Source organism: Palaemon carinicauda, chromosome 22 (genome assembly GCF_036898095.1).
Source record: "Palaemon carinicauda isolate YSFRI2023 chromosome 22, ASM3689809v2, whole genome shotgun sequence".
Classification (NCBI taxonomy): Eukaryota; Metazoa; Arthropoda; class Malacostraca; order Decapoda; family Palaemonidae; genus Palaemon; species Palaemon carinicauda.
Window position 1 is genome coordinate 96759218 of NC_090746.1, and position 12500 is coordinate 96771717.

Here is a 12500-nt window from a genome sequence, read left to right on the forward strand (position 1 = left end):
TGAAGTACCATATATATTTATATATATATATATATATATATATATATATATATATATATATATATATATATATATATATACGTAGCGTAAGTCAATGTGATTTTCTGCGTATGTACAGATAGATTTTGCGTTGTATGACTTTGAAAAAAATGCTTTAGATGTATATTCACAGAATCCATCATTTCATTTCCAAAACGAATTTTTCTCCCTCAAGTAAATTTCTTATTATAGGTTCAAATATTTTCATCATATTATCATATTTATTATCTTGTTTTACTCTTACCTATCCGAATCCGTTATATCTTGACTATCTTTCCGACAGACGGTATCAAAAGCTGTTAAGATAGACCTGGAAGGACGAAGTCTGGCCAGTATTCTACGAACTGCTGGGTCTCCAACTTCGAAGTTGTATCCAAGACGAGTTTTGGGGTAGTCTTTGTCAATGGTGCCTGCAGAATAAAATTGATAATCAAAACATAGAAAAATATACTGACTGATAAGTTTCCATTGACTTAGATAATATCATAAGAAATTGCGAAAATTAATCGAAGCATAGAGAAATATCTATTGCCTTCAAACTACCCTTTTCTTTGACTTCGGTTATATCATAGGAAATTATGAAAATTAATCAAAGCATTGAGGAATATAGTAATAATGATAATAATAATAATAATAATAATAATAATAATAATAATAATAATAATAATAATAATAATAATAATAATAATAATAATTATGCTAATAATGATAATAAAAGTAATAATAATAATAATAATAATGATGATAATAATAATAATAATAATAATAATAATAACAATAATAATAATAATAATAATAATTATGCTAATAATAATAATAATAATAAAAATAATAATTATGCTAATAATAATAATAAAAGTAATAGCAATAATAATAATAATAATGATAATAATAACAATAATAATAAAAATAACAATAATAATAATAATGATAATAATGATAATAATAATAATAATAATAATAATAATAATAAGGCAACGTGGCCCCATTGCTGAGAACCCTTGGGTTCAGGTCATGACCCTTGAGTGGCAGAATAGTATCCACCCTTATCTCCAATACTTATTGAATCAGTCTTCCTATATGATGCAGATATTACACAGAGCAGAATAATCTTCATCTTTCATAGCTGCGTGGGTCTAAAAATTGCCAGAGTGAAATAGATTTCCTTCCTCGTACCCTTTTAAAGGTAGTGCAGCTCTTCTATGAGAAGGAGACTCCAAAATCAAACCATTGTTCTCTTGTCTTAGGTAGTGCCATAGCCTCTGTACCATGGTCTTCCACTGTCTTGGGTTGGAGTTCTCTTGCTTGAGGGTACACTCGGGAATGATATTCTATCTAATTTTTCTTCCTCTGGTTATTTTAAAGTTTTTATAATTTATATAGAAAATATTTATTTTGATGTTACTGTTCTTAAAATATTTTATTTTTCCTTGTTTCCTCTCCTCACTGGGCTATATTCCCTGTTGGGGCCCTTTGCTTATAAATTAACTTTCTGTTTTTCCAACTAGGGTTTTAGCTTAGCAAGTAATAATAATAATAATAACAATAATAATAATAATAATATCATTATTATTATTATTATTATTATTATTATTATTATTATTATTATTATTATTATTATCATTAATAATAATAATGATACTAATAATAATAATGATAATAATAGTAATAATGATAATAAACAATAAAGGGATGGAGAAAGGGTAGATGAGGATATATACTTCCGGCATGTACTCAGATTAGATAGTGAAGGGTGTTGTTCTTACCTCCCATCTGCAAGATCAGAATCTCCTCCATTTTCGTAGTGTCGCTAAGTAACTCGGAAGTAATCTAATGTTAGTGTTCATTCATCTCAAGTTCTGAAAAGAAGGGTTTGGTAGAAATTGAAATAGAATATCTTTATTATAAAATGATTTTTACAAAATAATCTCAGTGTATCATATACTTAAATTTTCTGCATACAGTCGTATAATACTGCCTTTCAAATGCAAGTTAAAGTATTTTATATTTCAAACGATTTGCCATTGGCTATTTATCACAAACAGAAAAAACACCATAATTTTATTCTCCTAAATGATGTTTTTTAAATTAAAAAAAAAAAACTATAAAATTTTTCGGTATGAAGTCATTAATAATTTATTTATTTATGTCATTATGTTAATGTTGTATATTGTATGAAAAAAATATCTTATTAGATGTAACTTGCCTTCGAAATTGTCAATACAGGAAGGAAAGTAAACTACATAAAGATAATGAGAAATTTTCGGTTGAGAAAGGAGTTCCACAGGGAGATACCATCTCTCCTAAATTATTCACAGTGTGCCAAAAAGTTTTTAGATATTTATATAAGGAAAATGTATGATTTCCTGTTAATAGAGATTACATTAACAGCAATGTGCGGATGATGTATTTGTGTTTAGTGAATCATGGGAGGAATTTCAAATGATGATAGAAGATCTGAGTAGAGAAAGCAGAAATACAGGAATGAAAATGTATATGAATAAAACTAGGATAATGTTACGTGAAAAGGCAAAGAGACAACAATTGAGGTTTATGGACAAACATCTAGATACTGTTAATGAATATAAGTACTAAGGACAGACAGTAAGTGTTTCCCCAGGACATAAGAACGAAATTGAGAGAAGGATAAGCATGGGATGGAGAGCTTTCAATAAACAAAATGGGGTTATGAAATGTAAAATGCCATTTAATATCCCTGTATCGTTACGGCCCATTTTCCTTTGCTTACACATACACCAAATAGTCTGGCCTATTCTTTACAGATTTATTTATTCACTTCACTACACTTGATATACCCGAAAAAAAATCTTCACTCATGGGGTTAACCACTACATTATGATAATTGTTCACTGGGTTCATTTCACTTGATATAGGTAGATGAGACTTGATAAGTAGCTCTTTTAGAAGAAGGACACTCCAAATTCAAACAATTGTTCTCTAATCTTTGGTATTGCCATAACCTCTGTGCCATGGTCTTCCGCTGTCTTGGGCTAATGTTTTCTTGCTTGAGGGCACACTATTCTGTTTCTTTATTGCCTATCCTCACGGGGATATTTTCCCTGTTGGAGACTTCAGCTTATAGCATCGTGTTTTTCCAACAAGGGTTGTAGGTTAGCAAGTAATAATGATGATACACACACACACATATATATATGTATACACACACACACATATATATATATTTATATATATATATATATATATATATATATATATATATATATATATATATGTGTGTGTGTGTGTGTGTGTGTGTGTCTGTCTGTGAATATCTATATGTACATATTTATATATATATATATATATATATATATATATATATATATATATATATATATATATATATATATATAAATTTATATATTTATATATATGCGTGTATGTGTGTATGGGTGTGTATCAAATATGTGCTTGTAATTTGTGAAGTTACCGTTCATGTATCACCATCTGACACAGAGAAATGTGATGTCCTTTGATGTACTCACCTTGAAATTGCCATAAAAGGCAAGAAATGCTTCGTTATGATATAGGTTGTGAATCCGCAAGACTTTCATGCACTGACATTAACTGCAGAGGACATTGCACTGGTACTTATTAAAAGGACTAGAATACCACACTGGACTGGAGGCGTATTCGTTAACCGCCCTCGAGTGATTACGTCCTTATCTTATCTCTCTCTCTCTCTCTCTCTCTCTCTCTCTCTCTCTCTCTCTCTCTCTCTCTAATCTTCTGTGCTTGATACATCTGAGATACATGAATCCTTTACCGATGAAACTTATTAGCGTTAATTTGTCTATGTTAGCTTAAATCCTCCAAATTTTTTTGTTTTGAGATCATTTTCCATATGGATTATCAACAAAACTATTAGGAATTCTAGACTTTAGGACTTAAGTTCGGGCTTTTAAACTTTTTAAATACAGCTTAATTGTTTAGCTATAAACTCTCAATTCCCTAGGGTTGTAGTGGCCGATGTGGTAACTTCCTTGACTGGTGAACGCCAGACTGGGGTTCGAGTCCCACTCAAACTCGTTAGTTTCTTTGGTCGCTGCAATCTTACCATGGGGGTTTTGGGGGAGCCTATAGGTCTATCTGCTGAGTCATCTGTAGCCACTGCCTGGCCCTCCTTGGTCTTAGCGTGAAGGTGAAGAGGGGCTTTGGCACTGATCATATGTGTATATGCTCACCCTCTAGGGCATTGTCCCGCTTCATGGGTCACTATCACTTGCCTCTGCCATTCATGAGCGGCATTTAAACATTTAAATAGAGTTTGAAATAATATAAGACATCTTCAGACTTCAAGAGTGAGATCAATGTCTAAGCAGGAGATTATCATTAACGTATTTCAACTGAAGTCTTATCTCATCTTATCTTTTATTTTTATTCTCTCTTTCTTTTCTTGAAAGATTTTAGATAGAAAGACCTCTCTCTCTCTCTCTCTCTCTCTCTCTCTCTCTCTCTCTCTCTCTCTCTCTCTCTCTCTCTCTCTGTGAATAATATCTTTTAGGTTTTATATAAAAAATAAGAAATGGGCTTTCAGAACAATGAACTGAAAGTATAAAAAGCAATAAAACAATCGTTTTAGATTTTTTTTTAATCAAATACTAGATTGATCTTACCAATATTTATAAATCAAGAATCATCCCTAAATTTATGGACATGTAACATTTCAAAGTAATTTTTCGAGGTAATGACTCTATAACTGTAACATCTACTATTCATAATAATTTAAAAATTTTATAAAATTATTAAAATATTGAGTTTTAAATAATTAAAAAAAATTAAAGATGTCCTTGGTCATTCGTGATTGTCTTACCTTTATATTTTTGTCTCTTATTCCTCTGCAATATTAATTAAGGTTTTACAATGCACTTAATTTTTCTAATTTTTTTCTTTGAATTTTATAAAGTCATTCAAATATTGCGTTTTAAATCATTCAAAATAAATTAAAGATGTCCTTGGTCATTCGTGATTGTCTTACCTTTATATTTTTGTCTCTTATTCCTCTGCAATATTAATTAAGGTTTTACAATGCACTTAATTTTTCTAACTTTTTTCTTTGAATTTTATAAAGTCATTCAAATCTTGAGTTTTAAATCATTCAAAATAAATTAAAGATGTCCTTGGTCATTCGTGATTGTCTTACCTTTATATTTTTGTCTCTTATTCCTCTGCAATATTATTTAAGGGTTTACAATACACTTAATTTTTGTAACTTTTTTTCTTTCATTCCTATGTATATTCAAGGACCCAGAAATGAATGGCAGGCGAAGATAGTGTGATACAGTCATGACCTATTAAAATCTCCTAAATTTTCTACCAAAAAAAAATAATTACAATTAAGCTGACACCTTTGCTATAAGACCTCTAATAACAACAGTATCAGCCATCTGTACTCCACTGTCGGATATACTTTCTGTTTTTTATGTCTTAATCGTTAAAAGTTATCAATAATCTACTAATTATATCTTCCACATTAAGATAGAGTGATAAATGAATTTCCGACCTCAGTTTATATATGCTATATATATATATATATATATATATATATATATATATATATATATATATATATATATGTGTGTGTGTGTGTGTATATATATATATAGATAGATAAATAGATATAGATATATATATACATATGTATATATATATATATATACATATATATACATATATATGCATATCTATCTATTTATATATATATACATATATATATATATATATATATATATATATATACATATATATGCATATCTATCTATTTATATATATATATATATATATATATATATATATATATATATATATATATATATAGAGTATAATATATATATGTGCGTGTGTATGTGTGTGTATGTGTGTGTGTTTGTGTGTGAGTTCGTACAAACTGAAGTAAGAACTTCACTCGACTTATCACTCATTGTTTAAACCCAGAGATATAGTTAATAGATTGTTGATGAGATTTAAATGTTAGGGCATAATAAAAGAAAGCACATAACACAAATTATTCTCTTGAGGCCATTAACTTGTTTTATCATATGCGTTTCGAAATTATATTGAGAGACATTTTACTCTATGATGGATGACAGCATAATACAATGCGGTTACCCTTATTGAATTACGAAAATCACACCAATAGATTAACAATGTTGCTTCTGTAGCAACGATAACGGGACATACTGTACATCATATCTACTTATAACGAAATACATAAAAGTGTAGAGAATAGGCGTACTATTTCTCCAGTGCATAAGCTCATAACATTTAGATTACCTATAATGAAAACCTTGTGATGATAAACAAACATACTCCAGAAATGGATCAGACTTTTCATTTATGAAGTGATTAGTCATGTGAATGGAGATATTCTTTTTGTCTCTGTAGTTACGATAACCTGCGAGTAATAGTCTTTGTCTGTGTTGACTGTCTTGGAGTGTACACAATCTGGTGTATAGAAATGATTATCAATCCATATGCCAAATGTTGGTAAAGAATATAACAGTTATGGACAGATCATCCTTATTCAATGGAAAGATTTTATTGGTTAGAGCGAGACAGACGGTAATTGGCGCCGGTTAAAAGGTGAGAATGGTGGGGCCTAATATATACTACAAAATGACCAAAAAAGTCATATGATAAAGAGAGGGAAAACTGAAAAAATCTAAAAAGCGGCAACAGACATGAATAAATGGATGAACTGGGAATGTTAAAAAATAAGTATTCCAGGTTATTTTAGTGATCTAAATTTACCTAGAATCTTAGAAACAGAGGAACAAAACAAAAATAATTTAGCATTTTGTGGAAAGTTTCTAGGATTATTAAGAAGAAAATAAAAATAACTGGGCAACTAATCCAGTGCCAATTTCTGAGGTTGTAGGATTAAAAAAAATGTCAAACATTACTAATATAATTTTTAAAAATATGAGCACTAATACTAGTACGTTTCCTAAATCTATAAATAAAAGTGGTTATAGTTATAGAAGTTATTGAATGTGCTATTCTCAACCAGCACTTGAGGTCATGCAAACCTTTTCGAAATTACCCATCGTGTTGGAAATTAATAGATTATATGATTTATAAAAAAGTAGTTGGTCATTCGGAAAGAATTGGAACCTTGCCAACTATTCTATCAGAATACAGGCAAACGTAAATTACTGAGACTGCAGTATATTCTGTTTAAATTACATACTGGATATCATGGATAAGACCAAATTTGACAAGCTGATTTCGATTTATCTGGGTGAAGCTTTTGATACAACAAACGTCTTAATCATTTTTGCGATGGTTATGTCAAAAAAGCCAAATTCTTTTCAGAAGCTTCAATTGTTTACTTTTAGTGTTAGTGAATGTGGATGGAGTCAGGCCAGAGATTCTTATCAATGTATAAACCTTTAAATGTACTGAGTCTTAGATAGGGGAAGATAGTAAATATTCTAATCTTTATCTTTAATCGGGATGCTAAAATGTACAATAACAACAGAAAAAGTACAGAAATTGAAACAAAATAGATTAAAATGATTGGAAAATGTTCATTCATATAAAAGCAAGTGAAACACTTAATTTACTCAATGACAAAAAACACTAAAATTAAACAAAATTACTACATAAAAACATGTACTTTTCCTTCTACTGTTTCTTATCATCCTCATCATCAAATGTTATCTTGAATTTGATTTAAGTGGTTGTTGTACGTTCTGCCGAATCACAAGAGATTACAGTAGACTAGGATGTTATCTGTCAAAGCCAGTCGACTTTACTGTCCCCTTTTCAAGTCAATCCTCTTGATCATATAAGCGGTATTCGGAGGTAGTTCTTCATACCAGTCGTAGTAGTCGTTCACTTGTTTCAGTGGTGGTTCCTTATACTCTGCCGGGCCCGGAATGGTATCTATGGAATGGAAAAGATATAAAAAATTATAAAAGTAATTTGATTTTTCTCTAGAAATACATACCCGGGTTCTTTAGTAGGGGTATGATTTCGGCGAAAGCTGAAAACGGCCAATGAAGAAATCAACGAGGTGCTGGAAAGTACCGGTAGTTACTGGTGGGAACAGAGGAAACTCCGGCCCCTTACCAGCTCACTGAGGCTTCACTTTGATTTTATCTGGGACTTGGATACAGCGGGAAGTAAAACTTAAAGGTCTCAGGTTTGTATAGCTACGAAAATACAAATTACTTTTAAAATTTGTGATTTCTTGCTACGCGATCACAAACCCTCGTCCATTAGTAGGGGAGTTATCCTTAGGAGGAAGTCCCGCCAACCAAACTGGCTTGCTAACAACTCGGCATCGTGATGCTAAGTCCTGGAAGGAAAGCAGAGCACAGGATACTCGCATCCTGTGACCCAGGTTTAAATGAATCTCTGTGTCACGACCCAGAGATTTTTCATACAAGACCTATCTTTTTTCTGTTGAACAGCAACACGTTCTCTTATATATCAGGGACCCATTCTTTCAGAAGTTCATGATAGGCTTTTAGAATGTCCAGGGCTAAACTATTTCATGCAATATGCACTTCAAGTGACGCAGAATAAACTATAAGAAATTATCAGTAACTCGTGATCTACAATACAATGACATCTTTGAGTTACAAATCATTAAAAATTTTCAATCTTAATGTTAATATTTGATATACAAAAATAACCTTTCTCACAGCTCCTATAGCATAAAATAGATAAATTTAATCTACATATAACACTCTTGCATGCTTGAAACGGGTTTCCCTTAACACCAGAGGTGAAATAAGAAGCTCTGTTGGACGCCTCTTACTCTCATGCCTATGGTCTTCTAATGGCGCATGGAAAGTTACTGAATGTACACATGATGGGGAAGTTCGTGGAGGTGTCTGCTCCAGCGGTAGTAGAAGGAACTGTTGGTGGGCTGATAAATCAAATGCCATTGGATAACGCCCCGTGGGTGCACGCTCCTGGCTCATGCATTACTTGGTGGCATACTACTGGTTCACGTAACAATGGGGCACGTACAACTGGTGTGCGCACTATAGGGGAGCACTCTGCTGGATTATGCACCACTGGGACGTGCTCTGCTGAGTCATGTGCCATTGGAGAGTGCTTAAATAGCGAGGGAACTACTTAGGCATGTAATTGAAGCACAGTAAAATGGGACACACCAATGAAACATGGGTCGCTGGTTGCGAGCTAGAGATGTACTGCGTACTATGCTTCAAGGAGCCCGATTTAACTCAAGTATCACTCTCAGGTGAGAACACAAAATACTCTGATGAAGCATGCCCAAAAGCCAGAACCACCTTAGAGGTAGAGCACAAGGTTGGGACTTTGGCGCTGATATCTTGCTCCCCAGTGACTCCTCTCTCTTGGGTAGAGGCAAGGGCCAGTACAAGCTGGTCCTCAGTGACAGCGCCAGCTAGAGCAGGGCTACATCTAGCTTGTCCTCCATTCTAGCACAAAAGGTTGGATCTGCTCACCATGTGAAAGCCACTGTACTTTGCTAGGGAAAGAAGGAAAGTTTACTGCTACTGACTTGGATACTTGTTCCTGGTTAGCAATATCATTGATCTTCTTCTGCCTGTCTTCAGAAGAGAAAAGCGAAGAAGAGCCAGAGTGGGAAGTTCGGAGGTCAGAAGTTGAACCCTTGCCAAGTTTCTCGGCCTCGAAGAAGACCCCAAAGGAGAAAAGTCACACTTGGCTCCCTTTGTCCTCCTATCACGAAACCTCGAGCACTAGGAGGACGATTACTCCCTAAAATTCATGCATGGCAAACTCGAATTGCAGTGGTGCCCTCTGCAAGTCTTACATAAAGGGGGAAAGTCCACCTCAACCTCACTAATAAAGGTGCCAGAGCGCCTATCCAGCAGACCTGAGAACTTCATGTCATCATGTTACCCACTTGTTTTAAAACTAGAAGAAACCGAATAATTAGTAATAGAAAAATTAACTGATTAGAGAGCACTGAGTTCACGCCTGTGCAGATCAGCAACCAAAATCGAAGTGAAGACTTGGCTAGACTTCCCCAGCTCCCACTGGTAACTATCTATAGCTACCAGCACCTCATTAATTTCAACAATGTCCGTTTCCAGCTCTTGCCGAAATCATACCTCTACTAAAGGACGAGGGTTTGTATTCGCATAGGAATAAACCAAGAATTTAAATTTCTCAATCAAGTTAAAACAATATTTCCCGCAGTCTGACTTTTTTCATATGTAATGTTTAAATTGGCGTCTTGAATTGTCTGTAAATTGCTTTGACATGTAATGGTAGCATAAATATAGTACAAAATAACCACGTAAAAATATTAGACACATTTCTAAATGTAGACTAGACAATTGAATAAGAATATCGATAAAAAAAAATCTTTTTTAACCTTGGAGTATAGTGACCGATGTAACAGACGTAGACGTCCCCGTCCTGTCAGTTTTGCAGCATCTTCCAGACATTTGCCATACCCACAAGAAAAGATCAAGAACGAACTCCAGGAGTTCCACCAGAGTCACCAAAGACATCCCGATGAACAATCCTAGGTGCCCTCCGACATTTCCCAGTAGGTCATTAAACTGAAAGACAAAATAAGTACTGTACAAAAAAACGTTGTTTTTATTTTCCACATCAAGTTAATTAAACAAATATCTAATCGTGACGAAACTGTTTACTCAATGAAAGGTTTCAATCAAGACGAAAAAGAAAGAAGAAACATTTTGTAGAATTGGAGAGAGATTAAGAAGCTAATGTACAAAGCAATAAGGAAGCAATTGAAAAGTATATGAAGTGCATGATTAGACCACTGACTTATATTCATCAGGAAGTAATATTTTCATTCAGAATAGAAGATAATTTTGAGCCCCTATACATAGATACATGATATCAATCAATGAAATTGTTAGTAAGATGCAGTTATATACTCCGGCTGTAAAGTTTCTGGGTTAGCAAGAAAGTAACTTATTTCCTTAGCACTGAAAATATCTACCTTCCTAATACAAACCATTTCAATGTTTTATTTATTTCAGCAACTGTTCATGAATTAACTTCCTTACGTTTACTATCAATTTACAATTATTTACTCATATAAACAGCTCAATATTCATATATCTTATGTTTTATAATTACCATGAGATTAAATACTTTTCTCAATAAAATTGGATAAACTTATGTTATCTTTTGTTGATTTGTTTATTTTGAATTTTCTCGCCATATTATATCCTGATCTCTTTCTACAAATGGGTATTGATAACACGAGAACGTATTCATTAAGAAGATATCTTGTTTTATTTGAATGAAAACAAAACCTACAGACATTGCTGGCGACTCGGTGATGACTTCCGTCTGCAAGGAGTCCAGATAGATGTGGAGACGAGCTGTCGAGATGTCAGATCTGTAAAACAAAATTATATGACAAATAGAAAGAAAAAAAAATTATTTTAAGGCTATTTTTACAGTATACTGTATATAATTTGCCTATTAATGAATGATATTTAGGAACTATACATATCACAGATACAAAATTGAAGTACACTCTAACAAGATAAATTTCAGACAACAATCTATATTAGTGTAATCTGGAAAGCATGTCGTAAGCTCACTAAGCCACAATGATCAGATAAGCATTGTGGTTAGTGTTTGAAAAATTTAATACCTCTTCACTCATCAACATTGTAGCAAAATGTAACTGAATTAAAGGATGTTTCTATCATATGTGCAAGTATATCACCTTTTTGAAATAATTACTATTTTCCTTCACGTTAGATTTGCATACGTAAGTTTAAGGACGTACACTACTAACCTTTGAACTGTTTACAGTTGAAATTTCCCTAAAACTCATTATGCTAAACCATTTCCAGAAAGGTAATATGAGTTATTTATATTCTCCATAGTTTTTTTTTTTTTTTTTTTTTTTTATTTTTTTTTTTTTTTTTTTTTTTAACAAAAGCTCTCTGCATATCTAAAACTTGGAAAAAGGGTGATATATTTTCTGTTGGCGTGAAGCTGTCAAATTTGTCTACCAATATCGCTTATCGAAACGTTACCAGAAAAAAATTTAATAACGGATGGCCTCACAGACGAAGTGTTGGGCTTTTTTTTTTGTATACTATCTAATTTTCACCAACGAGGTGACTTTCCTCTTCCCAAGGTGGAGAGACGAAATTATTGAAGAAATTTATCTTTTTTTACAACAATTATAGAATATAGGTATATTTTTCTTTATTCGAGTAATTTTGACAACAACTATCAAACTTTATGTAATGATCATATTACTTTATATTAAAATTTCAGCTTAATTGCCTTTAGTTTATTTTTTGACTTCTTAGTACTCTAACTGGAATTTCAAAATTTTGGTTATTTTCTCTTAAAATTATTTTGTTTTGCCATTCGGTGTAATAGATAACTATTCTCTAATAAGAAAAATCTATACATATATCCATGTGTATATAAAAAAAAACAAATTATTGATTTGTGAACGATATATACTT

General features: G+C 32.3%; 3 protein-coding genes across 3 annotated transcripts in view; 1 reads left to right on the forward strand and 2 right to left on the reverse strand.

Moving 5' to 3' along the window:
- Positions 1-3694, reverse strand: part of LOC137616187 (glutaminase-asparaginase-like) — a 6839-nt gene extending 3145 nt beyond the window's left edge. The window contains exons 1-3 of the mRNA XM_068345837.1: positions 3546-3694; positions 1806-1898; positions 284-449 (exon numbers count right to left, since the gene is read on the reverse strand). Coding sequence (XP_068201938.1) covers positions 284-449; positions 1806-1836 — 197 coding nt within the window. The 5' untranslated portion in view covers positions 1837-1898; positions 3546-3694. The remainder of the gene's footprint in view (positions 1-283; positions 450-1805; positions 1899-3545) is intronic.
- The window catches only part of LOC137615974 (uncharacterized), a 709175-nt gene that overhangs the window by 428861 nt on the left and 267814 nt on the right, over positions 1-12500 (forward strand). The gene's annotated exons all lie outside the window — the stretch shown is intronic.
- LOC137616746 (uncharacterized) overlaps positions 7594-12500 on the reverse strand; it is a 7288-nt gene continuing 2381 nt past the window's right edge. The window contains exons 2-4 of the mRNA XM_068346746.1: positions 11323-11404; positions 10400-10589; positions 7594-7947 (exon numbers count right to left, since the gene is read on the reverse strand). Coding sequence (XP_068202847.1) covers positions 7814-7947; positions 10400-10589; positions 11323-11404 — 406 coding nt within the window. The 3' untranslated portion in view covers positions 7594-7813. The remainder of the gene's footprint in view (positions 7948-10399; positions 10590-11322; positions 11405-12500) is intronic.